This window comes from Aspergillus aculeatus, assembly GCF_001890905.1.
Source record: "Aspergillus aculeatus ATCC 16872 unplaced genomic scaffold ASPACscaffold_4, whole genome shotgun sequence".
In the NCBI taxonomy this organism is placed as follows: Eukaryota; Fungi; Ascomycota; class Eurotiomycetes; order Eurotiales; family Aspergillaceae; genus Aspergillus; species Aspergillus aculeatus.
In genome coordinates, this window is record NW_017962979.1 from 1,635,720 (window position 1) to 1,660,172 (window position 24,453).

General features: G+C 51.6%; 4 protein-coding genes across 4 annotated transcripts; 1 reads left to right on the plus strand and 3 right to left on the minus strand.

Annotated features, from left to right (window-relative positions):
- Nucleotides 1-1,717: 1,717 nt before the first annotated feature.
- On the minus strand, nt 1,718-3,574 carry ASPACDRAFT_41206 (cation:proton antiporter; the record flags this gene model as incomplete). The annotated part of the gene is made up of 2 exons (XM_020200910.1): nt 1,718-2,428; nt 2,480-3,574. The coding sequence occupies 2 exons, from the start codon at nt 3,572-3,574 to the stop codon at nt 1,718-1,720; spliced, it is 1,806 nt and encodes a 601-aa protein (XP_020058721.1).
- Nucleotides 3,575-10,454: 6,880 nt separating this feature from the next.
- ASPACDRAFT_41208 (uncharacterized protein) lies at nt 10,455-12,172 on the minus strand (the record flags this gene model as incomplete). The annotated part of the gene is made up of 3 exons (XM_020200911.1): nt 10,455-11,794; nt 11,851-12,024; nt 12,097-12,172. 3 exons carry the CDS (start codon nt 12,170-12,172, stop codon nt 10,455-10,457), a joined length of 1,590 nt encoding a protein of 529 aa, XP_020058722.1.
- Nucleotides 12,173-18,283: 6,111 nt separating this feature from the next.
- On the plus strand, nt 18,284-21,140 carry ASPACDRAFT_76767 (putative C6 finger domain protein). The gene is made up of 6 exons (XM_020204783.1): nt 18,284-18,626; nt 18,703-18,815; nt 18,874-19,118; nt 19,168-19,360; nt 19,439-20,028; nt 20,091-21,140. Exons 1-6 carry the CDS (start codon nt 18,297-18,299, stop codon nt 20,984-20,986), a joined length of 2,367 nt encoding a protein of 788 aa, XP_020058723.1. The 5' UTR covers nt 18,284-18,296; the 3' UTR covers nt 20,987-21,140.
- An 855-nt stretch (nt 21,141-21,995) lies between these two features.
- Nucleotides 21,996-23,246, minus strand: ASPACDRAFT_76768 (uncharacterized protein; the record flags this gene model as incomplete). Its single annotated transcript, XM_020204784.1, has 4 exons — nt 22,882-23,246; nt 22,546-22,819; nt 22,151-22,486; nt 21,996-22,080 (listed from the first exon to the last, which is right to left on the minus strand). Coding segments are annotated over exons 1-4 (803 nt in total), but the record flags the coding sequence as incomplete, so codon positions are not given.
- Nucleotides 23,247-24,453: the final 1,207 nt, after the last annotated feature.

The window sequence follows — 24,453 nt, forward strand, 5'->3', positions numbered from 1 at the left end:
TGCTGATTCTCGTGACCGTGGTCAGTGCCTACACAAGGGTTTCGAGAGGAGGTTGACAGGAGGTTGATAGGAGATTTCCTACTTGCTTGCTATCAGTCGAGCCAGGGAGTATCCCCTCCCTATCCCTCCCCTCTCCTCGTGTGCACAGGGCACGCCTCTCCTCCCTTCGAGGGGAATGACGTTTCATCGCTCGCCACTGTAATGGTCTAAGGAGCGCTTTCTTTTCTTCCAGAGACAGCCGCCGTACGTGCCGCGTCCCAATGGTGAATTCCGGATCTGGACTAAGGTTTCCCTCTTCCACTAGCCTTCTCAACCTACCGCAGCTGATGCATACATAGCGGCAATAGATGCATAATCTTAAAAGAACAACACTTTGAGTGCTTCCGATCGGTGCGATACCTCTTCATTCAAGGCTCTTGTAATGGTGCGCCCATTTCCTGCCAAGCCACTGCTCGACCTAGAGAACCCTGTTGAACAATAATTGATTTGTCTGAAGGAGGAAAACCTTCATGTCACAATGACCTTTTGGGCGCCCTCAATTGAATTCAGGACAATTGAGTTACGCAGCACCATAATGTTTCGCGTTCGCGAGCGTCAGACACTCCAGGCAGTTTTTTTTCACTGCTAAGTGCCCGGTGGACAGTCACCAAATATTACGCATCAGATCATGCACTGCTGACCTGACAAGTCATATTGGACCCGAAAGTTAAGCATGTTGCGAGTACGCGAAAGAAAAAAAACCTATCAATTAGTGTTCACCTGGACGGATCATTGACCCCCAACTGCACGGAGCTTGACTTTGGGAGCTAGCAACAGACTCTGACTATCGACAGAATTTTGAACAGATTATTTCCTAGAGTAACGCGGAACGTAAGTGCCGACTGATCCAGAGTACATCTTCCGTCGCAAGCACACGGGAAACCGTGCCGGAGTAAATAGTCCTGAAGGTTGCCAATGCTTGGATCCTGGGACGGTGCCTGGAAGTCAATTCGAAAGGCAGTGATGCCAGGACAGTACCAGGTAGAGTACATAATTGCTCCCAGTTTTTGTGATCATGACAGATGTGTCGTACATTGTCATCTGATATTGTTCTCACTCTTCATATGCAATCACAAGAAGAATACTGATTTGCGGTATAGTGGATGCCCGCATCCACGGTTACCGAACGGCATCGGGGCCAACGCATCTTTTAAACATGACCGATGACTTGCTGAAATTCTAGTCAGCTACCGACGTCTCCGAGAAAGGGAACGAGGCCAGCCTAGTGATCTTCATCTAGTGCGATCTCTGACCCAATGCTTCATCCGCATGTGCTTATCGGATATGCATGTGGAATAAGAATAGAGGGTCTTTATCCCCGAGTCACCTCCTTGGGCCCGCTCAAACATCCAGTTGTCCCGACAATAATCTGTATTGATCAGGTATACTTGCTTTGGACGAAGGCTTACGCAAGCTGGAGGACGTGAGTCAATCATTGCAACTCGTGGAGCTGATTTTCCAACGTGTGCCGAGCAGACTCGCAGCCAGATCCTACCTAAACTCGGCAATATATTCATCTGCCTTGCTAGTTTTGTACTCGGGTTTTATGTTCCAGTGTCATTGTACGATTTATGCATGTCTTGCTTGTTTCTATATACAGCAGCTCGGATACACACAACTGGACTTCTCACCGAGTCCTAACTAGGTGGTCACCAGCGCATATGGACAACCACTATGATCAAATGCCCCACACGCCCAGCGGATCTGGGCCACCCGAGTTGGTCCGCTGTTGCTGCAGGGTCTTTACCCTTCGGACGAGCGTACCTACACAAATGGGACCAAGAAGGGTGCAGATCGAGATCGCCCAAACCACGACCAGATAAGTGTCTGACGAGCCGCCAGTTGGGCCTTGACCGAAAATCCCCTTCGATTCTGCGAGAGACGCAATGAGATAGCCTACCTCCCCTCGCGCTACCATTGCCAGACCCAATATTGACGATGGATACAGAGATTTGGGTTTGGGGGGAAGAGAGCTAGACGAGCTGGCACGTTCAGGCCCTGGATGATCTCTCGCAGTTGAGCTGGCGGAAGCTCCCTGGGAAGAATTGTTGCCGTTCGACGCCGACGTACCGCTACCAGCGACCTTATCTGTGGATTGATCTGTGGCTACAGTGTTCGAGTCCCTCGAGCGTGCTTTCTCTTTCTTTGCCGTCTTGTTCTTCACCTTTGCTGTTTTAGCCTGCGGTGAACGGGCACAGACCAGTTTGACGTAGGAGAAGAATGCTGTCAATGTCCGAACCAAGCTCGACACCGGCCCGAAGGTAAATCTGACCAGCCAGGTACCTGTCACGACTTTCCCTAGGAACATGAGAATGGCGTAGATGACCCCTCTCCAGACAATATCCCCCTTGAACATTTCCGTGATTGGGACAGCAAATCCGATCGAGGCCTGGCCTACATCAGTCGAGTCATGGCGAGAAAGGGAGTGAACATGACTTACAAAGAAGAGCGGAATTAAGATTCTCTTGGCTGGTTCCGCATAGTACCTCTCGTAAATCAGCGAGCCAGTGGGATATTCTGCACAAGACGAGGTCATGTCACCGGATTGCGAGGGGTTTCCTTGCCCATCCCGCTCGGAAGTCACACTTCCCTGGCTGGACGCACGCTCCTGGGAGGCATTCTGAGTCCTCAATTCGTATCCAGCAGTAGATCCCAAACAAGTGTGATGTTCGGCTGCTGAGCTTTGCTCGAAGAAGTCACTGATCCACGTCGCTGAGACACCCGCAAGATATGCAGCAAACAAACTAGATGTCCCTGCGTAGGTAGCACCAGCAACCAGCCCCACCAAGAGACACGTATAAGCCAGGAAAGCAAACTGGACTGTCTTCAGAGCATTGGGAAATTTGTCGCGGTGCAAGAAGAGGACCCGCAGGGTAGGCGTCACACCGTACCGGCAGACAAGCACGACGCCCACACCAAAGGCGAGCGACACGAAGATCGGTCGAATGACAGTCACCGCACTGAATGAATCGCCGCCACCGCCACCAAGGTTCGTGATGATTTGAACCATCACAAGCCCTACAACATCGTCGAGCATCGCTGCACTCGTAGTTACAACACCCAGCCGTGTCTTGACAAGGTCCGTGGTGGAAAGAATGGTAAACGTGGTCCCCAGACTGGTCGCACTGAGGGCCGCTCCAGCAGCAAAGGCCTGTAAGGGAGTCGCTGAGACCAGTTCCATGAGGATGAAGGAGAGAGCCATGGGGGTAGCGATCCCGGTCAATGCCACGGCGACCGAAAGGAAGAGGTTCGCTCGCAGCGAAGAGAGTGAAGTCGAGAGACCTCCTTCATAGACCAACAGAATTAAGCCAAGGTACCCGAGCTGCTGAATCACGGTCTCCGCGTCGTCGCTGAGCCATTTCGCCCCGGGGGTACCCCAGAGAATGCCGATGAAGAGCTGGCCGATAAGCCCGCAGTAGAGCAGTTTGTCCAGGCAGACGTTGACCAAATTGAGGACTAGCAGGAAGCCGGATTGATTGAGAATAATGTGAACGGAGGGCTCCTCGTAGGCAAATGCGGTTTCAGTGGAGCTCATGATGATAATGGCACTAAATTGGATGATCGATCTTTATAATAAGAAAGAAGGTTGGGAGGCCTATATGTCAGGCAATGATTGTTTGCGGTGATTGAAAGTTGAGCTTTTGAGGTTAGAAGACTCCATCGATGAACTTTTACTGTCCTTTGGTACAGTTTGAGTAGCTTAAGGGCTCTTGTTCTGAGGTATTTGCACGAGTGGTGATAACTATGATGGCAGTTGGTGGTGATGCCTAAACAGCTTCGAAAGATGACGAAAGGTGGTGGGTGATTTCTGCCAAGAGTCCCGGGCTTGGCCATCCCACACTTTAAGGTTCCGATTTCCGCCTTCCGCCTTGAATCCACCTTCCGCTTACCGCTTTCTCTAATCTATTCCAAGTGCAGTTCAATACTCCTACCCCCAGTTGGCTATTCTCATTGTGTCATGGTCCATGCTTATGATTGGGAGAGAACTCTGCGCGATCACTTCAAGCGACTCACTTCTTGACTCGGCAGGTCGCTGATGTTCATCTTGAAAATCGAGACAATTTACCCATGAATCTCGCCAAGCCCAACACATCTTGAGCGGCACTGGGCGCCGTCCAACTGCTGCACATCGCTGGCTTGACCCAACAAAGACAAAGCAATACTCCAAGTCTCAGTGCTTGCGTTTAGCCTCTTTCATTCGTCGCTCTTGTCGTGCCTGTCAATGGCAGCGGTTTTGTGTACTGTACAACATGAGCCTGATCCGTGATCGGATGATCATTGACCACTTCAAGGTACCGAGTCAATAAAGGTTGGTCTATCAATAGCCCTGTAGACTGAACTGTGAAACTCAATTCTGAATAGAACAAAGGAACCCAAGCTCTGTGTTCCTGAAAGTCTACGTACTCCAGGAATCAAGGGGTGCCACAAACATACAAAATATGTCTGAAATACTACATTCCAATGGCTACAATACGGGCCTAAGGAATGAAGAATCCATCGGCCTATACTAGGCCCAGATTGGCAATAGGTTTGGGAAATATTTGACGGCTCGAGGCCGACCAACGCAGCGCAGCTTCATGTGCGACCAAGCTGATTGTTTACCGTGGGTGTTTGTCCTCTTCTGGCCGTGGTTGCCCTAGGCCAAGAGGTATGTGTTCCGCTTGCCTCATTCGATCGCTGATCATCGCATCAGGAAAGGCTGATTCTATGACGTGCTAGCCTAACCTGGGCAACTACCACTATTCACTGCACTGATAGCCTTCCATTGATCGGTGCCCTTTCATAGTGGGGCTACCATATGGCGTCGAAGCTCAAATGTTTGGCTATCAAGGGACCTCCATTCTAGGGGTCATGAGTTGGACAACCATTGGACAAGAGGCCATAAACAGAACCGAAGTACCAAGCTACTGTCTTGCTTGGTTTATTTAAGATCCAGTGTCCCCCTGGGTTTGCTCGAGCTCGATCCCTCGTGCTCTGTCAGAACGACGTATCTCCCTTCAGCTATACTTCCGACCCTTGTCTTTCATTTGTGTGGGGACTGGGGTAGTTTACGTTCAGACAGGGATTGATCTTCTCGGTACAGCGCTTGGTTCTCGGAACAAGTCCTCGCCATGAAGGTCCAGACAGCGAATCTCATCCTGGGGTTTTGCGGCTCCATCATGGCCCTGCCCCTTCATGATGCATTTGAGAAACGAGCCTCCCCGACACCGTCTTCAAGCCATACTGTCCAGTGGTCCGGCTCTGCCGCCGTCTCGTCGGCCTCTGTACATGTCCCATCCAGCAGCTCTTCGTTGAGAGTACCTATCTCCGGGCCTAGCTCTGCGGCAAAGGAACTCGGTACCGCCAACTATCATGCTCCAGCAATGATGAACGGAGCTGCCGTCAACGGTTTTCCACCCACCACTACCGCAGCAACCGCCGCGGGCGGTTCCAGTACCTCTGCAAGCTCTGCGACCACCAAACCGGCGATTTTTCCGACTACCACGGCTGCTGGAGACCATCCTAGTGCTGGAGGTCAGAGCCCTGGCGGTTACAGCAGCCTGTCGAGTCAAAGTCAGCCTAGCGCCAACGGACAAACGGCTCCTGGTGGTCAGAACACTGGTCTCCCGAGCGCCCCGTCTCAAAGCCAGCCTACTCACCCAGCCTCGGCTACGAGCACTGCCGCATACAGCGATGCGAATCCGGCGAGTCAGCCTACGCCTTACGGTCAATCCTCAGGATATGGTGCTTCTACGTCCTCCGACCAGGCGTTTCCTTTTGAACAATTGAACCCCTTTGGACAATCCACGGCTGATGACGAATCGGCTCAATACGGGCAACCTGTCCCGCAAAGCTACAGTAGTGGATCTGTACCAGCCACAGGGAATTTCCCGGGTGTTCAAGTGGCCCCTCCAGGATCAGCTACGAACAGCGGGGGATCTACTGGAGCGCGTCCTCAGGGACAAACTTCACCGCAGGGTTCAACCTCTAACACTGGAGCATCTAGTGGGCTCCGGCCTCAGGGACAAACAGCGCAACAGAGTTCAACTTCCAACACCGGTGCTTCTGCCGCAGGGCGTCCTCAGAGTTCCACGTCGAACAAAGGAGCATCTAGCGGTACACGTCCCCAAGATAATTCGGCTCCAGTGGTTCCATCCACAAACACAGGAACCAACAGCGCGTATCCTCGGGGACAACCCGGCTCGGACGGATCAAGCGCGACAGTAGGAAAACCGAGTGACGGACACCCTCAAAGCCAGTCTGCGAGCACCGGAGCATCTAAGGGCTCTGCGAACACTGGTGCATCCAATGGCGCCCGTCCCCAGGACCAATCCACTCGTCCTGGTTCGACTACAAGCAACGGCACGCCTAGCGGAACACGGCCCAAGGTTCAGTCCCCTAACACCGGAAGCGCATTGGTTCCTCAAGGTCAATCTGTGGACCCTGAGTTAATCAGTTCCCAACTTGCCGAAGAGTATGGTCTGGATGCTGATGGAGAATTGCTTCCCCCGGGCTACAACCCTGTCGGAACAGCATCTGATGACGACGATGAGTCGACTCCTTTCAGCTACACGGGAGGTTTTCCCTCTCAGACCCAGGCCGCTGCTCCGGCTAGTGCCAGTGAATCCAGCCCCAAAGGTTCTGTAGCCTCAAGCTATGTTGGCACTGTGTCTCCAAAGGGTCAATCTGCAGCTGCTGGATACCTTGGAACCACTGCTCAAAGCCAGCCCTCCGGTTACGGCAGCTCTAATCCGCACGGCCAGTCTTCCGGCTCTAGCTCTGGAACCCCTACTCCTCAGGGTCAGTCATCGGCTTACGGTAGCTCCGCTCCCCAAGGCCAGTCCTCGGGATCCACTAGCTCGATCCCTCAGGGACAATCCTCAGGATACGGTAGCTCCACCCCTCAGGGTCAGTCATCTGGATACGGTAGCTCCACCCCTCAGGGTCAGAGCTCTGCCTCTGAAGGCTATTCTAGCGGCGTCGGTCCCGGAGGGGATCCTGTCTACAACGGGCCTATGGCAGGCCCGGACACCCAGGGCCAGACTACCGGCGGTACTGGAAAATCTTCCGCAGGTCAATCGAAGGGCACCACATCTCCATCTGGTCATACCACGAGCTCCGGCCAAACTCCTCAAGGCGGTTCATCTGCTGCTGGATCTGGAAAATCCCAACCTGGGCAGACACAGACCCAAGGACAGGGGCAGGCGCAGGGCAAGAGTCAGGCCCAGGCACAAAAACCAAGCCAAGGTTCCGCCGCAGGCCAAGGTCAAGGACAAAGCCAAACCCAAGGAAAGAGTCAGGTCCAGGGACAGCCACAGACCCAGGTTCAAGGACAGAAGCCCAGCCAAGGTTCTGCTCAGAGCCAAAGCCAAGGAAAGGCACAGACCCAAGGACAGCAGACCCAAGGACAGGGACAGACTCACGGGTCCGCTCAGCAAGGACAGACCCCAGCTCAAGGATACGCTCAGGGCCAAGGACAGACCCAGGGACAGGGGCAGGCCCAAGGACAGGGACAGAAGCCCAGTCAGGGTTCCGCCCAGGGTCAAGGCCAAGGCCAGAGCCAGACTCAAGGACACTCTCAGGCCCAAGGGCAAGGGCAAGGACAAGGACAAGGACACTGAGGCAACGGCCGAGCCTTGGAGAAGAATGTGGGGATCCTAGTTGATATTTGTAAGCTCTCTTGTACTTTCTTCGCAGCTTCGACGCTGTACCAATATTCTATGTCTGATTAAATCATAATATGTAATGGAATTAATAAGCCCCTAATTGGTTGAATTGAACTGTCATTGTTATCTCGAAAGTGCCAGATTCTTGTAAACGCTCAATGCAAACAAGACTTAGGTCCACAAAGCTCAGCAACCAGGAATCTTCCGACGCAAGGGAGTAGGAAAGACGACCCTGGGACAGATTCCTCCGGCGTATAGTGTAGTCACTAACGACGTATGCACGACTTGCCTTCCTCGGCAGCGCGCAGTGGGATGAAACAACCGTGCGGGCTTGCTTGAGATAACAAGCACACAGACTCTCAAGGCTCCCGGAGAGTTTATGTCCTGTTCGCCTCGCCTTCGGGGGTGACCACACGGGTCATCGGAGCCGATACAGAGATTATCTTGAGAAGTGCTAGTGAGCCTCTCTGTCAGTTAGTGATCGGACATAGCAGCCTTGCCATCCGTACCATGCGTACGCATCTGGATGCTTTTTTGTATTGGCAAGTACAGTACAATACCTATCTTATTGTACGAGTCCTGCCCCGATTAGCATGTATGGTATTATAGCTGTCGTTTGTGAAGTTGTCAATCGCGTCACATTTGCACCGCTTGGAGAGAACCAGAGCAATGCACAGTACTATGTCCTTAAAGTATATACTACTATAGATGTTATTACATAGATCGCAAGACAAAGAACACGAATTGTACGACTCATTAGCATAGCCACTCAACCGCCCAACTTATACATAAGTTATAAGTTATCATGTAATTGTCACCCCCAAACCACCTATCCAAAATATATAGCACCGTACGGAGTATCATGCATGCACCAAGAACCAATCCACAACTACACCCTCTCGTATGCTTACTCCCCATCCCAATGTTGCCTATCGGTGTATTCAGACCAGTAAAACACAAACCACACACAGCACAGACCGCTCCCCTCCCTCCAAAAGACAGGTCGATTCCCGGACCAAACCAAATAGTGAGGCTTTTACCGCCTCCAATCCAGTCCACAGACGCACCCATCCATCTCATCATCGACTCCACCCGGCCTGCATACAGTACAGTACATCCATGCATAAACCCTCCTCCTCCTCCTCCTCCTCGACCTCCTATCCCCCGGCTGCTGCCCCCCTGTTGTTTCCTAAAGGCTCCAACAGTCCAACCCCAACCAACCTCCCCCCCTCCTCTTCCTTCCCCTCTAAATGCAAGGGACCGCCAACAAGCTTTCGTGGTGTAAGGCTTGTCGGGACTTGGCTTTCTGGTTCTTTTCTGGGGGTGCGGAGTAAGTTTGGTAGACCACGATGAAGCAAAATCAACAGACGAGTTTGAGAATCCTACCGGCGGTTGGATTGGCAACATCGCTGGGGTTGTGCGTGTGTCTGAGTCAGTGATTCTAGGTGCTGGTTTTTAGGCCATGTATGGTGACAGTACGGAGTAGAGGAATGGGTGGGTTTCGCTTGTTAACAAGTTGAGGCTATCTCACCAGTACGGTATACAAATAGTGCACACGAATATACAGTACATCCGCTCCACACACCAAGTCACCCATCTCCACCGAATAATACTGAAACTATGGGGTTAAAAGCAGAAGCTGACTTACCATTCCTCTGTGCTTCCTGTAAAGTGCATAACCAACCCTGCACCGATTCCCGATCAAGAACCCGCACAGTTACAACCCGTATGACCCTCCCGAGCTACAGGGGATACCAGAATGGGCTATCTAAATCGGTGATTTGAAGCCCAGAAAAGGAATACACAGTGGCCCTCCGCATCCACCCAATATCCCCTCCCCTCCCCAAAGGGCAACAGGTGTATACCTCCAGGCTAGTATATGTATACGATTTCTCCCTCAGTCCAGCCACACAGTCCACAGTCCACAGTCCATGGATTACACCGACCATCCGCAACCTGTCCGCTACTTCCTCCCGCGCGATCATGATATTTGTATCGGCCGAGCGATGACACATCCCGGGCGGCCACCGGCGCGACGTTGCACAAATCGACCGCGACGGTGTAACAAGAGCAAACAAACAAACGCAATGTCTCGAGAAAGACAGCCGGCTATTCGGCAAGGCCAGTTATTGGTTGGATTCTGGGATAGGTCAGTCATCTTTGACTGGAAGGATGGAGCTGTACGGTTGGATGGCATACGCATACCTCCTGTATTGCAAGCTGCATAATGCATACGTATCTACCTGCTATTACACCGCTGCTCTGAGCTCCCGGGGCGGTACCTGTGAGGCTCACCGCTACGTTCTGCGTTCTGCTGAGTCCAACTCGGGGGAGTCAAGCTTATACACGGTTTGCATCGGGCAAAGGTACAGTGACTACTCAGTGTGATCTCATACCCGGAACGTGTTTCTTTGATGGATGGCCAGTGCCAGTAAACAGGTCTATTGGTCAGATATGATATCTATATGACTAGTATGTACGTTATGTGATGTAAATGGATGGCCACAGACAGACTGTGAAACTGTCGCCGCTGACAGAGTCTATAAACTCAAGAGAACAAACGGACGCATAATCCAAAAAAATCTTTAGATCAATTGATGCTATAGTTTAGTGTCACTCGCGGACCGGGCTAATCGAACAATAAGAATCAGGCATTTATCATCATCTCTCATCAAGGTCATGAAGACGTTGGTGGTCGTCACTCAGACGGTGTGGAGGTGGTGGTAAGGTGCTGCTAGCAGACCACAAGGATTATCGGTAATTGAACCCCTACTGTACCCAGGGTTGCACGAAGAAGTTAGCCTCCGTGTTGTTCTCGTCCATAGAGGTCGCGCTGGAATCGTACAGCCCCACAGGCCACATCGAATCCGCTGCAGACGTTGTCATGGGCATGCTGGCCGTCGGGGTGGTCATGGGTTTGTACACTTCAGGAGTCGACATGGCAACAAAGGCATCTTGCGAGGGGAGAGGCTTGGACTCCATCCCCATGTTCGCCTGGAGCTGATGCTCAAGCGCGGCGGTGGATTCGTTGGCCGACTTGAGGAAGTCGTCAATGTCGATCGACTCGAGATTGTTGGATGACAGAAGCTGAGCTTGGGGCAGACCGATGAATGACGACGCCGAGCTAATCCGATAATGGTCAATGTCCGAGCCTTCGCTCACACTGGTTAAGTCGTGGAGATCACTGCCCGTACGGCCTAGACCAGAGAGAGGGGCAAAATCGTCCACTTCAGAAATGTCTCCAGATGAAGAAGGGGCCGGAAAGCCAGGGGCCATTGCATTATAGTCGAAGCTTGCGTAGGAGGGAGCTTGCGTACTGGCCGCAGCCGGGACGTCCGAATACAGGGGAAAGCTCGACCAGTCCACAGGGGGAGCGCTGAATCCAATGGGCATGTCGCTGTCCGGCGAGGTAAAGTAGGCCTCCTTATAAGGATCTTGGAAGGCCATGCAATTGACAGGAGACGTGGCTGTTGTTGGGAAAGTAGAATACGACGAGACAGGCAAGCCGCTGGTCACCAGCTGGTCCAGGGGAGTCTTCGCCATGGGTATGGTGGAGACAGGTCCGGGGACACTAATGTCGCTGGGCTTCTCCATAGTCTGGGGTGGTGGGAAAAACGACGAGAGGTCGAGTGGGGGAACAGTCGTCGGAACAGCGTTCGGCGGCACGACGGGGGCACTCTCCGGAGACCCATGTTCGGACTTGACCCGGCGATGGAGTCGGTGGCTGGTCAACTGCTCAGGGGGCTGCTGGTTCGCCAGACATTCATTAAGCAAGGTCTGCTGGGCCAGAGGAAGGTGGTCAACCGAGCGGCGAGCCACGTCGGTCGTCGAATGAATGGTGTGAGAACGAGGTATCGTGTAGGGCAGACCACATTTGTGAGCCATGTCATTATGCTTGTGAGCCGGTTTGTGGTGACCATCCCGGAAAACGGTGAGAGTGCTCTCCGATTTGGTCGACGTCAGCTGGGGCTTCTTGGGCTGATCCAACAAAGCCGTGGCTGGCGGCGGCGGAAGGCCGGTTTCCGGGACGGTATCCAGGTGGGGTTCCTTTTTCAACGCGCAAGTACAGCGCTGTCCATGAGTGCAGCCACATCTCGGACGGGAGTCCTCTGTAAAATCCATATCAGAAAACAATGAACCGATCTACCAACACCATCATGCTCACGCTTGAGATCCCGCTTATCAGCAGCATGGGGATCTGTGTCATTCTTGTGGCTATGCTTTTTCTTATCACCACACTCGCACTTGGTGTGGGTTGTCCGTGACTTGCGTAGGCCGCGACAGTGAGCGCATTGGGAGACTGGGCGGCCTTTTTTGTTGATGTGGGTCAAGGGGCGGTCTGCAGCAGCCAGGTTAGCGAACAACGCAATCGCACAACTCAAAGCGGAGGACGCCCGCATGGACCACCTACCACTGTGGTGACAGCTGCTGACCCGGTGACCCCGGACGCAAGCTTCACAAGCCCACTTCTCGCCATCGATAAGCATCGCCGCGGTTACTGGGTGAGGAACATGCGATGATTCGCGACAAGAGGTAGTATAGAATCGGGTGTGTAATTGAGAGCGGGGGAAGAGAAGTCTCGCGCCTCTCTTCCTTTTTTGAGTTTATGATATATGATATAAGCCGAACAGGAAGACCTGTCGGGGGAGAAGGAAAAGGGCCGTCAAGGCGAGAATTCGAGGTATAGGTATGTGGTCCGTCGTGAAGATCGGACCAACAGAAACCAAGGAAAACTCCAACAAAGCAGGGGTATCTCCGGGGAATATCCCAAATTGTACCAGACCGAGTCACAGAAACGCCGATTTTCACCTGTCAAAGGGGTTGAATCGCAACTGAGGTTTCAACGTCGATACAGACTACCGGTGCTTTCAATTGCCAATGGGCGCAATGTGCGACGGGATAGCGGTAGTGAGTTTCGTCTTTCTTTTCTTCTGCAGAGCGCAACACTCAGGTGCTAGAGTAGGCAGTAAGGGAGTTGATTCCGTAGCGAGAACAGTTATCGTCTTGAACGAGACACAAGCATATAACCACAACGGGTGGGAAAGAAAAGAAGCAGGAAAATCTCAATAAGGGAGAAAGAAGAGGATTGAGGGAAGAGGGGGGCCAAAGCCTACGCACCGTTTGGCGCCGGCCGTGAGACAGGACACCAAATACCGGCTGTGGCGGCCAAGATAAAGGGAAAAAGCGATCGATCTGAAGGCAGAGTTGCGAACGTAACCCTGTGGAAAGAGGAAGAAGAAGAGAAAGAGAAGGGGGGGAAACGGGAGAGGGGAAAGCGGGAAGAAGTAGTCAGACAGACCTCTGGGGGGGGAGCCTTCAATCCAGAGAGCGGCGAGTGTGAAAGTGGAAACAATTCGGCGGCCGCAAGGGAGTGGCATCTTTGGTCTCTTTGCTCTCCTCAAGAAGAAGAAACTAGAGTAATGAATGTATTTTTGGTAACAATCTTACGCGGTTCGGAGTTGTATGAAGTTGAAGTTAGTTAAGTTACTACTTCCTGTACAGTACTTTGACTTTCCTACATGTTGCCCCAATCAAGATCATTTCTGCTCAATTCTGACGAGCTGAAAATGATGTTGATGGTGCAGATGATGGCAGGGACGATAATGATCTTGCTGCTGAAGTACTGATAATGATATTGTAGATCTGTCTTGCGCCAAACCATCGACTAAATCACTTAGTATTTCTCCTCGGCAAACTCACCAGCTATGAAAAATCTTGATTCTCTGTCGCTCCACCGTCCGTTCCCCAGTTCCATGGGTTTCACTCCGTGCGTGTGTGTGTCTCTCTCTCTCTCTCTCTGTGTTTGACCATTTGACGAGCCTCGTGTGAAAGAAATGTAGGCACTGTACACACAAGGTCACACACGAAACGAATCTGTTAGTAACTCAAGGAACGCGATCCTGGATGTCAGCCTTGTGGCTGAATGAGACATACCAGACAGTATGAAACTGGTAAATGTTCTGTTTGGTTGTCCTGTCCTGTCTTGCCTTGTCATCTCGAATCATCATCAGCTCGATCAACATTCGCAATGATGGCAGAACACACATTCAACATGGCAATGGTACTTGCGTCGTACGTCAAAGCGGTCTCGTCCCATCCTAGCTAGCCCTTTTTTCTTTCCCCCCCCCCCCCCCTCCGCAACCGACATGCCTGTCTCGAACAGAGAGGTCTCTCCGAGGCATGCAATGCAAGTTCACACCCTACCAATGCTCTCGCCCTGGTGCACTGCAGCTACCACCAGAAGGGTAAGAGGTGTCGGAGCTGTGACTTACAGCTACGGTCTTCACAACAAAAGAGAAAATGATAAAAACCTAAGCATTTCAGCTGCAATTGCAATCTCAAACTCGAACAATGCACACAGTACATAGACCCCAATGCAAGGAGAGATCTCCCGATACTTTGAATCCTGTTGTTGCATTGGAAGTTTTCCTTCGTGCTGCCTGTTTCCTTTCTCTCATCCGGATTTTCCTCTCTCTCTCTCTCTCTTCTCCACGATTGCAACTATTCTCAACTCCAATGACTAGACCGTTGTTTAAACCCGCGCTTCACGCCCACCCTCAAGCTAGCCCCACTGAAAATCGTTAGCTTGCGTGCAGGAGATAATGATAAGGCACGGAGAATACCCTCTTCGGGCCTTAGGTTAGGGCTCGAACATGCGGGTTAAAGAGGGTTAAGAGAGGGGGGTGGGCACTGGGAGCCAGAAAGATGGAGACCTCAATTGGTTTTACGGAGGCTTGTTCATGAGGGCGAACCAAACTCTGTCGGGTGACCGATGGATCCCGTTACGAAATTCCTGGGGCAGAGCAAAGCAACCGGCCCGGTTGACCACAACCACAATGGTTTACCTGGCGGTGGCCCGTTGGGTGGGATTCTTTTACCCAGACGGGCAGACCGGCCTTTTACCCATCAAGTCACAGACATACGGCGAGTCAGAGGCAGACAGATAAAGTCATATGTGTTGTATAAGTAGTGGTGGTTGACCAAGGAGCCTGTTGCTGCGACGAACGAGGCCCTGACAGTTGTTTTAGTGGGTAAACCAAATCGGCTGGCGCCAGCAGACAGACTACTGCAGTGTAAGTCAATACTGTATGTATGTACTGGTGGGATCCCTGAATCGAGATTCCGATCCAATGATTCCGGTTGCCTTGGGAGAGAGAAAAAGTACAGCATCCAGTGGTAGTCGGCCAGATCAGTGAAAGAGAATATTTGCCACGCTCACTTCAGTCAAAAGTTCTAGAAAAGAGGATTAAAACCTTCCATGCAGTCTGAGGGGGTAAGAAAAATTTGTTCCGGCCAGCCATCCAACAAAGTTGTTGGCGGAAAATAGGAACGTGCGGATGGATAAGACACTGGCTGACTGCCACTTTACCCACGGTTGATTTCGATAGCATGGAACCAAGACAGATACTCGGTAGATAATTCAAGTCGAGTCTTGCATGCATCAATCAGCCCTGACAACGGAGGGCACAAATACAGTGTATGCCGTACCTTTGTGCGTGCACTAGCTAACGTGCAGTCTGGAGGCTGACGCTCTTATTCAATGGCTCGGGTGCTCAGTAATGGAGCCAGGTTGACTTGTCGGTGGTTCCGGCCCCTGCAGTGCTACGTTCTTGAAGTTGTCTCGATCGAGAATCCTCCTGGCTCCGTGATCGTTGTCAGATTCAGTTAGGTAAAGTAGGCTCAGGCCCTGCGTAAAGTCGGCGTAAAGGATATGGATGTATTGGTATTGTAACAGGGCGAACCGTCTGTAGGCAACGCGGACCGCCGGCCGCGAAATAATGACCAGCCCAGGCCAGGTTCCTGGTATTGAGGATCACCATTGCACCGCGCATCGCAATCCAGGTTCGATACATGTTTTATCTTCAGGCTTGCCTGGCATAGATCTAGAGGAGAGGCTCTTCTTGAGATCACTCAATCGATAATGGCCTTACATCATGATCAGCCAGATGTCTGTTATGTCTTCAGATCGGTTTAACAAGTCGTCGAGACTTTGAGATCCCATCGTTGAACATCACGAGTTGTTGGGGACTGCGGGATGGCGTCACAGTTTCTGCTTTGGGGCAACTGCAGCTTTGTTCTTGACGGTCGGTCATGCGGCGGGGCCTGATCTACACGATGCTGGTGGATTGTCCCTCCACCAATGAAAGTGACCATTTCAAGGATCAGTCGGGCCCCTTCGGGGGCCCTTGTGAAGGCGGGCCCTGGCAATGTGGCTAAATACTGCTTCGTATGGCCTCAGGCGCTACTTCGTATCAGCAGAACAGACAGCTGGACAGATGAAGAATAGATGGGCAAAGATCGTGGTTCACGGCAGCAGATGCTTCGAAGGCATGTATAGCTTCATATATGTGCAGGCCGCCCTGACAAACAATCCGACGCTGCGACAGGGCTAGAGGGGGGGAATCGGCTTCTACAAGTACTATGTATGTACTAGTGACCCCGGTTCATCTTCAACACGGCGCCTACCAGCCAACAATAAAAATAGCCGAAACACCATCATCAGCACGAGAAGTCACTAGCAAAGCAATGGTTGGCACTCATGTAGGAGAATCAGCGGAATTGATTCTTTCAAATCATCGAGTCCTGTCTATCTTTTGCCTCAAACTCCGTTGAGACATATGGCATTGGCTTGGCTCGCCATTCTGGTATAATAGAATTCGTCGTATAGAATCGTGGACGCTTTGAGTCGGTGACTCCACTTGTTGAACTGGTCCAATATTCCGTTTATCATACCTAGTTACCGCACGATGCCTATCTAGTCTAGGTTGCCTAGGTACCCTGTCGACTAGGTCAGTATTCTCCATTCCCCTTCACCCGAGTGGCTTCGCGAAAGTGGATCGCTAACGCTGTTCAAAACGTGTACCTACATGAGTGCGTCCATCGGCTTCTGTTTTCTCAATTCTTGCATGGAAGTACTTTCAGGTCTTGACTCGATGCGGTCCGCCACAAAGACTCATCTGAAAAGACTCCAGCTCAGCTAATCCCAAAGATTCCAGCGAAAAGTGGTGTGTCGGGAGATCGCATGTCGGCGATGAGAACCAGTGATATCAAATGCTTGGCTTGAGTTTAGATAGACGAGACTGCTGGTGATCCGCCAATCGCAGTGCCCATGTACGCAGGGTGGACCGTTTCACAGCCTACCATTGTGCACCGGTCTGCCCCAGCCAACGGACCGTGCCCGCGATGTGGAGGAAGAATAGAGGCCAGAAGGAGATTTGAAGCGACAGTGTTTTGTGGCCCGAGTCTTGACTCTGTTGGCGGTGGTGGTGATAATCGTGGTGACTGCCGGGGTGAGAGATGGCTGATGATGGCTGAAGGCTAATGGCGGTGTTCTTCGAGAACGCTTTTTACATACGGGATCAGGACATCATCTAGACAGCCTCAGGCACTAGTCCCGCTTTTCTCAATTTCTGGATCTTGTGTTCGAAAATGCTCTTACTTCTAGCCATTGATTGTTCCACTTGCTCACAGATATATCTATCACCCTGGAATAACGTCTAAATATCCAGAAGCTCAGCCATCAGGCAATGAACTACTCCGTTACAAGATAAACGGAAAATATCTTATTTGTGGTGGAAGGTCCATCTTCACACAAAACAAGTAAATTGTCAATGGGATTCCAGACCACAAATGACACATGCAGACCATTCGATCATCAGTGAGGCGATTCTTATTAACTTAAGCACATCTTTAAGCTTGACTAGAGCCTTTTGTGAAGAGAATCGCAGAGTAAAGGGGGATGTTTATCATTGTTGTAGCGTAGACGTGCACGTGAGATGAAGTCATACAAAGTCTATATCTCATTTTCGTCCTCAAAGGCGAGACGAAGTGTCCTCATTGAACTACGTTTAAGTCAATCAACCAGTGCTTGCATGTCATAGAGAATATCCATTTAGCCAGCCTCAAGGGTAAAGGAGTGGTAGAAATGAAGGCTTTTGAATCACGAGTTCGAACATTGGCGAGGTTCAGATCTTCAGGCAGAAAAGCTTCATATGGCTTTGTGTGACTTCGTATCGCCAACAGTCAAGGCAAAGATCGAACTAGCCCACCGACATCCGAGAAGCCCTGAAGCCATCCATTCAGACCCGTTCAGACCCAATTGAAGGATTCTTCCCAAGCAAGAATATCTGATGGTCGAAGAGTTCTGGGCCGGTGGGAAATAGTATTAATCCGTTCGCTCGCTGGACGGACGCAGAAACAAAAAGCCGGCCCTCCGCGTCGGCGCGATCATCCCAGTATGAAACTATATCCTCAAATTCCACCTCCCCGAGTCTGCATCAGACTCGATGATAATGTACCCATCTTGTGAATTGGTCGCGAAATAATGTTCGTCGTGTCCTGCTCGTCGCCGACGGCATTCGGCGCTAACCCCTTCAAAAATCTCCCCGCCCAGGCAAGTTTAGCCTGTAAAACCTTGCCTGCTGTTCTCGCGTCTTCCGTCCTTCAACACACTCTCTCCTCCATCGAACCGGAGCATCGCTCCACCATCCACCATATCATTTTCCCATAGCTATCATCCTTACAGCCAAGATGAACTCCCGCGAGCATCCTGATATGCCTCCGGCCCACTCCTATCCATCCCCCAACGCGGCGCAGATGAGCCAGGGCGCCATGCAATACTACACCAACCGACAGTTGACTGCCGACGAACTTTTGTCCGCCGAGCTATCGCGCGAAACCTCTGGCCCTGGTCTTGCTGACGGCTCAAATAATGGAGTTCACCACGGTCAATCAATGGTCCTTGGTTCCTCCAATCCCGGTGGTCCTGACATGGGTCGGCCTGCATCCCCAGATCAGCATCAACAACAGCACATGCTCCAATTTACGCCAAGCCAGCAAGTCGGTGTCGATCCAAACCACGATCTAAGCTACGGAGACCAGAGCGCGAGGAGGAAGAGATCGAAAATCTCTCGCGCATGCGATGAATGTCGGCGCAAGAAGGTAACGCGAATTCCCGAATTCCCTTGCTCGCCACGCGCGACGCGGTGCGGTCGAACTGACAGTACCTCTCAATTAGGTCCGCTGCGATGCGAGCTCCGAGTCTGGCGTCGAAACATGCTCCAACTGTCGTCGCCTTGGAGTTGTCTGTCAGTTCAGTCGAGTCCCGATGAAACGAGGTCCAAGCAAAGGGTAAGAATGGTTGCGCGTGTCGGGTTTCAAAAAGGGTCTCGCTGATGCGGAGTGATAGCTACATCAAAGAATTGGCGGAGCGCTTACACACATTGGAGAGTCAAATGCAACCTGCTATGGTGCATCCCGACATGCCGTATCAGCCGATGAACGAAGTCTCCTCCCCTCGGGCATACCAGGATTTTTCGCCTCCAATTGACAACGGTCCCATCGGTCGCAAAAGGACGTATTCCATGTTTGACGGGCTTCCGAGTGCCTCGTTCACGCAACCATCGTTCAATACACGCCCTCAGACAGCTTTTGGTTGGTTACCTCATCATAATCATCATGTCATATATCTAATTATACCTAGACGCAGGAGAAAGTTCGACCGACCCATGCCATCCTTCCGTGGTTAACAACACAGCACCTAAACCTGGGAATCTGTTTTGGGCAACTGGCAATGAAAATGACTTACCCCACAGCCTCGACATCCCGGATGTCCCGAAGCAAGCACTGGACGAAGATATGACTCCCGTGGATGTGGATGAAGGTGCTCTGAACGCGTAAGTGCCCTTGCCCACAGCTTCTCCGAGAGTGCTGTATGCACCCGCTCTACACGGCCACGTGCTAAACTCCAGCAGCTATTATCAAAGGATACACCCCGTATTCCCAATCCTGCCAAACTCAAAAGAGCGCTTTCTTGAGATTCTTCACCGTTGTGGCCGTGAGCTGCAAGAAATCTTTCTGTACAGCCTTTACACTGTGACGCGCGCCAATTTGGAGCGCCTTAGCGGCTCTTTTGAGAGAGTCACCTCCTACGAAAACGCACAGGATCTGCTTCTATACTACACGCGCCAGCCAGCCATCACGCGGTCAACCACAGTCAACCTCATCTGGCTCCAGAGCATACTACTCATGATCCTCGACTGCGATGCTCGTGGACCGGACAACATGGTTATGAAAGACGGTGTGCCCAAACATACTCTCATCCAGTCAGCAACCAAGCTCGGTTCGGATTTGGTTAAAGGTCTTCATCTGTGGAAGTCTCAGCGGGTTACAGATCCTGACGTTGACTCTGATGCATCTCTTGCCCGACGCAGCTGGGTGTCCTTGGCGATAATGGCGCGGTGGTATGCTATTAGTGTGGCTGACCCAAGTGTTTTGAACACGCTTGACGTTCGCAACCGTGGCGACGAACGAATTCTTGGCTCAGTTACTGCCAGAGTTTGCTGTATGTACCACACTGCAACATTCCATCATCTGATAACGTGGACTAACCACAAGCCTGCTTAGCGTATTCTACCTTCCTCGTCGAATTGGCAAACCTGGTGACAGAAGAGCAGAATCTTTGCCAGTCGAACACTGGCCCTGGCCGGTTAGTTGCTAATAGCATGGCTGCGCGCCTAGAGCTACTTGGGGAGGCCGCAGAGGTTGGAGATTATCGGCGACCTTCCGAGAACGTAGAGGACGGAGCACCCTCCAGCTTCCTCGACAGCTTGCAGAATCAGCTGTACTGGACCTTGCGATTGTTGATCAAGCGCCATATCTTTATCTACACGCCCTACGAGATCATCTACGCCGCCGAAGAGGTTGTCAATGAATTGCACAGAGCCAGCTCACAATACCGTCTCACGTCTCCATTCGATATCCACAGTCTGGCTGTGGCAAGTATGACCCTGCTCGAGGCCACGGTCCTCCCGGAATATGCCAACGAGTGCTGGGACTCAATCAAGAAGGTCGAGGAGATTATTGATCACCGCGCTAAGCGGGCCGCGGAATCAGGCGAATTTGGCGACATTTTTTACACCCCAGCCTGGGACACCAAAATCCGCACCTTCATCGAATGGCGACGCACCAAAGCACAGGAGAGCCAGTTTCAAGACTCAACCATTGGCGGCGGCGTCAAGAGCGGCTCTGCAGCTCCTCCAGTCCTGGGTCCGAATGAGCAGCGTTCTCTCCAGCACCTGGCTGACCTTGCCGTGGGCGCCGAGGGCCAAGTGGCTGCGGCTGCGAACGCTTCCTCCCCGCCCCCTGTTATCCCCCCCGCTGAAAATCACTTGACCGCCACCTCACCCAATCTGGCTGCTGGCGCGCAACCCCAGGGTCGTATGGTTGTGGACTTCACCCTCCTCACGAGAGAAGGCTACCTGAACGTCTTTGCTGGCTTGATCTATCATCGATCCCGGTAAAGCACCCTCAATTTCTAGAACTGTTACTTACCGGGTATTGCTATATCTCGGAACTTTTATCTACTTGTGTCATTGTATCTTGAGCTGGAAACATTTTCTCTTCTCCCATCCACTTTTACTTTTTCAAAACGGAAAGCATTGCTGTTTATTTCCGAACCATTGGCTTTTAATTTAGCAATTTCGCGTGGCAATCCACATGGTGCTACTTGCCGCGATCGTGTATTTTTAGGTGAATTCTATTCATTACAAATCATGCTTTGCCTGCATTCCCACGCTTCTTTCTATTACTTCTTGCCCTAGTCGGTGGTAATATAGTGAGATCAAACAAGATATTCCCTCCACAACCCGACGGCTCGCAAAAAGAATATAGCAACATCGCGGCATTTCATGCTTCACGTCAACAACATCTCTCTGAAATGAGAGAAAGACGAAAGAGTTGACGAGACCTTGAAACTATCGCGCGAGAGATGAACAAGAAACAAGAATAGCAAGGTATCAAAGGAGAAATTTCACCAGCCCAAATCACGTACCTCCTTTGCCCACCCCCAACTTCATTCGCTGCCATATACCCTCCACATCCTCACAAAGCATGAGAAAGCCATCGTCTTCTACGTGGCGACATATCCAGGACTCAACGAGTTGCATGCGCTCCGTCGTGGATGCTGGACCATACGATGCGAGATCTTCCGGGGTTGGGAGTGGTATGGTCTGCTGCTGCTGTGTCTGCTGCTGTGTCTGCTGCTGTTGTCCCTGGGGTGGCTCTTGCTGTGGGGCTCCAGCTGTTGTGATGGTGAGGGTGTTGTTTATGGCTGGTTCGAGAGGATAGTGCTTCTGGTGCTGGTCACAGGAGGTAGCTGACTGCTGCTCGTTGCTTGCGGTGGCGGTGAGGCCTGGATAGGAGGGCAAAGGGGGTATGGGGACTCTAGGGACTGGCTGGGACCTGCCTGGGATAGCGGCTGGGGCTGGGACTTGTGCGGCTGGGTTCGAGTACTTTAGGACGGTGATTCGGGGAGTTTCAGTCTGGGGTGGGGGGTCCGTTGATGAGGCAGGTTGTGTTTTGTTTGCAGGGGCTAGTTCTGGATATGGTCTAGACACTGTATACCCAAGTTAGAGAGGATTTTCATGGGAGTTGAGTTCTACCCCGCGCGCGTCGGAGATATCCACCTGTGCTTTCAATTGCTGCCACTTTTCCAGCGGGGATGCCGGTCGTGGCTATTGTGTGAGTCCTCTTCATGAGCGGTCTATTAAAGGGAAGAACCCTCGCGGGAGGCGGGTCCAGGTTCGCTGTCTCCAGGGGAAGGGTGGCAGTGGAAGGTCTGGACGGGTCAGCCTCCGAAGTGCCTTGGATTTGTAGGGCAGAGGGTGGGCATTGGCCATTGAGGGACTGCGTAAGGTTGCTGTCTGTATACACGTAATTGGCGAGACTGCTGGGTGTATTTGTCGCTTGGTACGGATGGCTGGTGCCTAGGGTGGATGAAGATGCGGACGTTATCAATGTGCCTTGAGCCTCTCGTTAGCCACATGCTGTTCGGACTGACATGATCTGTGGGGATCAATACCTGCTGTGACGCTTGGCGTCGGTAGACGGGCACATGTGCCTGGTGCATACACAGGAAAACCAATACCATTGTTGGACGGTATCATGGCATTCGGTACTGTAAGCTCACTTAACATAGAGCCAGGTCTGAAGGATCCTGTGTTCCACTGCGAGGAGGTCTGTTTGTGCATGGAGGCGGGACTAGCTTCTGAAAATGGGCAATTCATCTCGCTGAGGATGGCTAGAGCTGCATAGTAGTCCTTTTCGGCTGAGAATTTGATCTGAAAGCGGCGGATCTATGCGCAGGTCAGGCCTAGTCTCGTGGTTTGTATATGCGGGCCTGAGAATCTAATCCTACCATGTTTCCGCGAGGATATTTCACTGCCACACAGGGTAGCTTCACGACGACGGCGAATGATGGCTTCGATGCTTGCCCCTGGGCAGGCTGAGATGGGGCCTTTGTGGCAGCCATAGCAAAGAAGGAGAGATCGAGCTCTTCCTAGGCATAGATCACTTCTTAGCATGAAGCTTGTAAAAGGGTAGCGCTGGCGGAGTCTCACCATGATATCGTGGAAACGAAAGATCCTTAGCACAATACTACTCCCAGACAAAGTGTTTGTGACCCGGGGCTTTTCGAAAGTGGCTGTAAGATCATTGTTCCCTATGATATGGCCCCAGTTCAATGGGCCTCTGTGGCTCAACGATGTGGTGACATGGGAGAACTTGGCTAAGGATAGACGGGCAAGAGGGGTATCTGGAAGTGGTTGTGAACTATAATGATGCATAATATTTACGGCATGAAGAGTTCAAATGATGAGTTTTGATTTGGGCTTAAGATGTTGGGAAGTAGTGTTGAGGAATCTGTAGTCAATGCTTCGAGGGGGCGACAAAAGATATGAACAGGTGACCAGGGAGACTAAAATACTACGTAGGTTGTGAGAAGCCGCCATACGACAAGACGCCCATCCCCAGTCTGGCAAAGTACTGGTTAGGCTATCCTATTTCAGTTCGAATCGCAACTAATAGATGTTGAGTGATAAAGTCAGAACATGGTCTCAAGTTTTGCTTAAATCTTGAGCAGCTTCATGTTATAGACCTTGACTTTGAGAAGGAATAGAGGTCAATAGGAAAGAATCCAGCTTGCATCTTGAGTGGAGAAATCCTCATGATGGACCGCTTTCTTTTAATTCTATATCCTGTGGACGAATCTCTCTCGAGACAGTTCTGAAGCCAGCAACTGGGAATTATGGAGATAGAGTCCACGCCTGATATCTAACGTAATCGTCAACCGAGCGAGCCACGCAAGCGAGCGAGCCACCACCCCCTGAATCCTCCCACCTCCAAGAACTGAAGTAATTCAGCGGTCAATTACACCACCAAAAATGCCGAAATCATCAAAAGACTTGTTGTACCAAGAGGGCCGAATCTGCCTTGCCCTTGAAGCTATAAAGACCGGTCAAGTTGCCTTAATTCGTGAAGCTGCTGACGTTTTTGATGTTCCTCGCTCAACTCTTCAACACCGTGCAAATGGCCGTTCATTTCGTCAAGAAACTCGCCCCAATTCTCATAAACTTACTGCGAGAGAGGAAGAAATACTTGAGAAGTGGATTCTCTCGCTTGACGCCCGCGGCGCACCTCTAAGAAACTCCGCAGTTCGTGAGATGGCCAATATGTTGCTTCAAAAGCGTGGAAATCAGAAGAGACCGATAACCGTGGGAGAGAGATGGGTTACAAACTTTGTTGCACGCCATGAAGCCTTGAAAGGTCGTTATTTCCGCCAGCTAGATGCCAAACGGGCGAAGTGCGAGAATCCACGGGTTATACAGGCCTGGTTCAACCGCGTTCAAGAGGCTATATCAGAGTACGGAATCCTTGAAGAAGACGTCTTCAACTTTGATGAAACCGGCTTTANGATGGGCCAAGTTGCAAC